At 41.8% G+C, this 3,687-nt stretch overlaps 1 protein-coding gene across 1 annotated transcript; it reads left to right on the top strand.

The window, feature by feature from the left end:
• Positions 1 to 1,459: 1,459 nt before the first annotated feature.
• Positions 1,460 to 2,470, top strand: LOC113777212. Its single transcript, XM_027322248.1, has one exon. It carries the CDS (start codon positions 1,460 to 1,462, stop codon positions 2,468 to 2,470), a length of 1,011 nt encoding a protein of 336 aa, XP_027178049.1.
• Positions 2,471 to 3,687: the final 1,217 nt, after the last annotated feature.

Raw genomic sequence — 3,687 nt, 5'->3', positions numbered from 1 at the left:
TCTTTTAATTATGCGTTTAGACTCTTGCTAAATGGATCAGCAAGAACGTGGACGGGGTCGCGGGCGTGGGTTTTAGCAACCCTGCACTCTCGAGAGAGATGAGGGATCAACGATTTGTCCGAACCAAAGCCCTAGAAATGAAGTGAAATTTGTGGTTATATTGATGCAAAATTGCTTGCTACATGTTGGGTTATGTGTGTGTAAATTATCTTCCAAAAATCACTTCATTTGAATGAGTTAGATTTAAGCTAAAAGGAGGAAAAAAACCTGAAAATTTCTGATCAGGGCAGCCAACCAGTGTGCACTAAACAACACATAATTTTTCGTACAGGAGTCGAAATCAAGTTCCGTATATGGCATGTGAAACTAGATTCCGAGGAATTTCTAACAATATAAAATATACCTACTAGTTCATTTTCTATGAGTCGCAGGGAACTGGCAAAGTTGGCTGATTTCCCTTATTGTTTTAACCAAGAGACAAGCACAACTGCAGTTTGTAACTCGTTTTCACTCTCTTTACGAAATGAATTTGAAGACAGTTTCTTCTAGTGTTTTTTAGCATTTTAAATCTAGTTTTCAATGCTGTAAAACGCTAATTTTGGACTTGTGTAGCCTTAGTTATGACCTGATTTAGAAACTGTGTTGGGTGTTCCAAAGCTGGAATTTCGTGTATCTGGTTTCAATAATCAGCTTTCAAAAAACCGTTATATCTTGGTGTAGAAAAATTTAAATTGAATTCTGTTTGTTGCGTTTGAAACTATACTTGGAGTTCTTTCAGTGATATAGATTTTAGGAGTTAGTTTGATTCCTATGAATTTTGACAAATTTTCAAGTTTCACCAAAATTCAAGACTGTTTTACCATGTTTTCGCTGAAGCAGCGATTTGGAGCTAAGATTTGACTCATTTCTGATTTGAATTTGGGAAAAGTGTCTTCTAGAAAGTTTTAGTTCATTGAATCTATTTTCCAATGGTATAAAATTTGCAAATTTTGGGGTTCGTTTGGATTCCTTGTTTTTGCCTCTGTTTTTGAAAAACTGTTTTTCACATTCCAAATGCTACAGTAAATGTGTATTTCAAACACCCATATCCAAACATTATATCAAAAACAACTCCAAATATACATAATATGTATATTTCAATTTGTATATTTCAATTATGTATATTATATATATATATTATATTAATGTAAATTGAATATTATATATTTATATATTATATATTATATAAATATTTATATACATTAATATTGTATATTATACATAATATAATATAATATACATAATATGTAATATTGTATACATAAATGTATAAATATTTATACATAATATATTATGTACATTATATTATAATATATACATTATTAATGTACTTTCATTATGATGTACATTATTGTGTCGCCTTTTATCATCTCCTCTAAAATTTGCTTTGATTGGGAAATTCTCCCGTGGCAGGCCGTCAATGGAGGGTCTACGGAAAGACTTCATGTCCGTTGGCTTTAAGGGTTCTTTCTCGTTGGGACTGCTTGACCCCAGGCATGTCCTAATCAGATTCGACCTCGAAGACGATTTTCATAGATGTTGGCTGCGCGGTTTCTGGACGTTCCAAGGCTTTGCAATGCGTGTGTTCAAGTGGTCTCCCACATTCTCTACAAATATCGAATCCTCTATAGTACCGGTCTGGATCCGGCTCCCGTTTCTCCCTGTCCACCTCTTTGGAAAAAAGCCTTTGTTCTCCATTGCTCGATTGGTTGGCGAACCCCTGCGCCTAGACGCATCCACAGTGACATTGTCGCGGCCTAGTGTGGCTCGCATCTGCGTTGAAGTTGATCTGTTACAGTCCCTCCCCCAATGGGTGTGGATTTGGAACGGGTCAACTGGTTTCTGGCAAAAGGTAGAATATGAAAGCCTACCAGATTTTTGCGAAAGTTGCAGGAAACTTGGCCACTCCGCCAGTTCCTGTCGATCGCAAGATCATGTTGTTAATCACCGGGATATCCTGGCTACGCAACAACAAGTCGGGCCTCCAAAGGATTCAATCCCGCTGGAGGCGACAGATCAACCTAAAGAACCAGAGCTGACTGTGGCTAGGGTTTCAGCCGAAGTAGTACATCCTGACACTGGGGATCAGGGATCCGCCCAACAACACGTCTCTAATGCGGATACCCAGGGACGACACAACTTAGTGGCCCAACCGCAGCGCTCTGCAGATGCAATCGCAGAAGCAGCGGCTGCCTGCTCTGCCCATTTGGTTTCGGCAACGGTAGTGAGTAATCCCAAGAGGACCGAGGTTCTGCCCTGTCCGGTCCCCTCAGAGTCTCCAAAGCCTTCGGCCTTTCCGCCGGTACTGAACAAGCCTCTTCCTTGCGACATAAGGATGATTAATGCCTTTGGCGACGCAGACGGGAAACCCTTGACTCACTTTCGGATGCTGAAGGACAACAAAGGCCTGCTCGTCCACGTGCAGTTTTGACGGAGGACTTGGCAGCCTTCAAAAAGAGGATCGACCACCTCTTTCCGGTTACTCACAAAGAGACACAATTAGCCAAAAGGGGTTGGCGCAGACGATTCTGGAACTTGCCCAAAACAATTGTCACCCGGCAGTCTTCGAAGGTAGGCACTGATTTCCCCTAATCCTTTACTTAATGATTAATATGCTAGTATGGAATATCCGGGGAATTGCTGGTCGTGCCTTAATTCGCCGTTTGAAGAAGCTGTTACGTTTACATTCAGTAACTTTTCTAGTCATCATTGAGCCGATGGTTGATGCTGGTCAGCTAGATGATTTTACGTCCCGTTTTGGCTTTCACCTTGGGGTATGTAACTCCTCCAATAAAATATGGGTAATGTGGCGGTCTGGCTTTGCTGTAAATGTTTTAGTAAACAATGACCAACTTATTCACATGCAAGTTTGCCATGATTCTTGGAACTTTGTTGCTCACGGGTCTTTTGTTTACGGCAAATGCTCGCGAGTTGAACGTCGTGCCTTATGGTCAGCCCTGGGATTAATATCAGAGGAAATGGGGACTCAGCCGTGGCTTGTAGGAGGCGATTTCAATGTTGTAGCTGCTGCTGATGAATATGCCGGACAGGCTGCACAAGACTTGACCGCAATGGCTGAGTTTGCTGAATGTATATCTACATGTGGTCTCAAAGAGATTCCCTTCTCGGGCAGTCGTTACACTTGGACTGGTATCCGCCAAGGCAGGAGAATCTGGAAGCGTTTAGATAGACTCCTGATGAATCTGGAATGGCAACGTCGTTTCTCTGGCAGCGTAGTGAAACATCTTAATCGCGCTACCTCAGATCATAGCCCACAGTTATTGCAACTCTCCCTAGGGCTCCCCACTGGGCCGAAGTCGTTTCGCTTCCAAGACATGTGGTTAAATCACCACGGTTTTCTCATGGTGGTTCGCCAGTGCTGGGATCAACCGACAGATGGATATGGAATGTTTCATTTTTTCCTCAAATTGAAACGTTTAAAGCAAACCTTGCGTACTTGGAACCAAGATGTATTTGGTAATATTTTCGAGAAAGTCTCCAAAGCTGAGGAGGAAGTAAGGCTAAAGGAGTTGCAACTTGAGGTGACAGATTCGGATGAGGCTCGAGTGCAATGGAGTCAGGCCCAGGCTGCACTGCTGAAACACCTAACTGATGAGGAAACTTTCTGGAAACAGAAAGCCAGAGTGA

Source organism: Coffea eugenioides, chromosome 7 (assembly GCF_003713205.1).
Source record: "Coffea eugenioides isolate CCC68of chromosome 7, Ceug_1.0, whole genome shotgun sequence".
NCBI lineage: Eukaryota > Viridiplantae > Streptophyta > Magnoliopsida > Gentianales > Rubiaceae > Coffea > Coffea eugenioides.
This window is presented reverse-complemented; position numbering and strand designations above follow the sequence as displayed.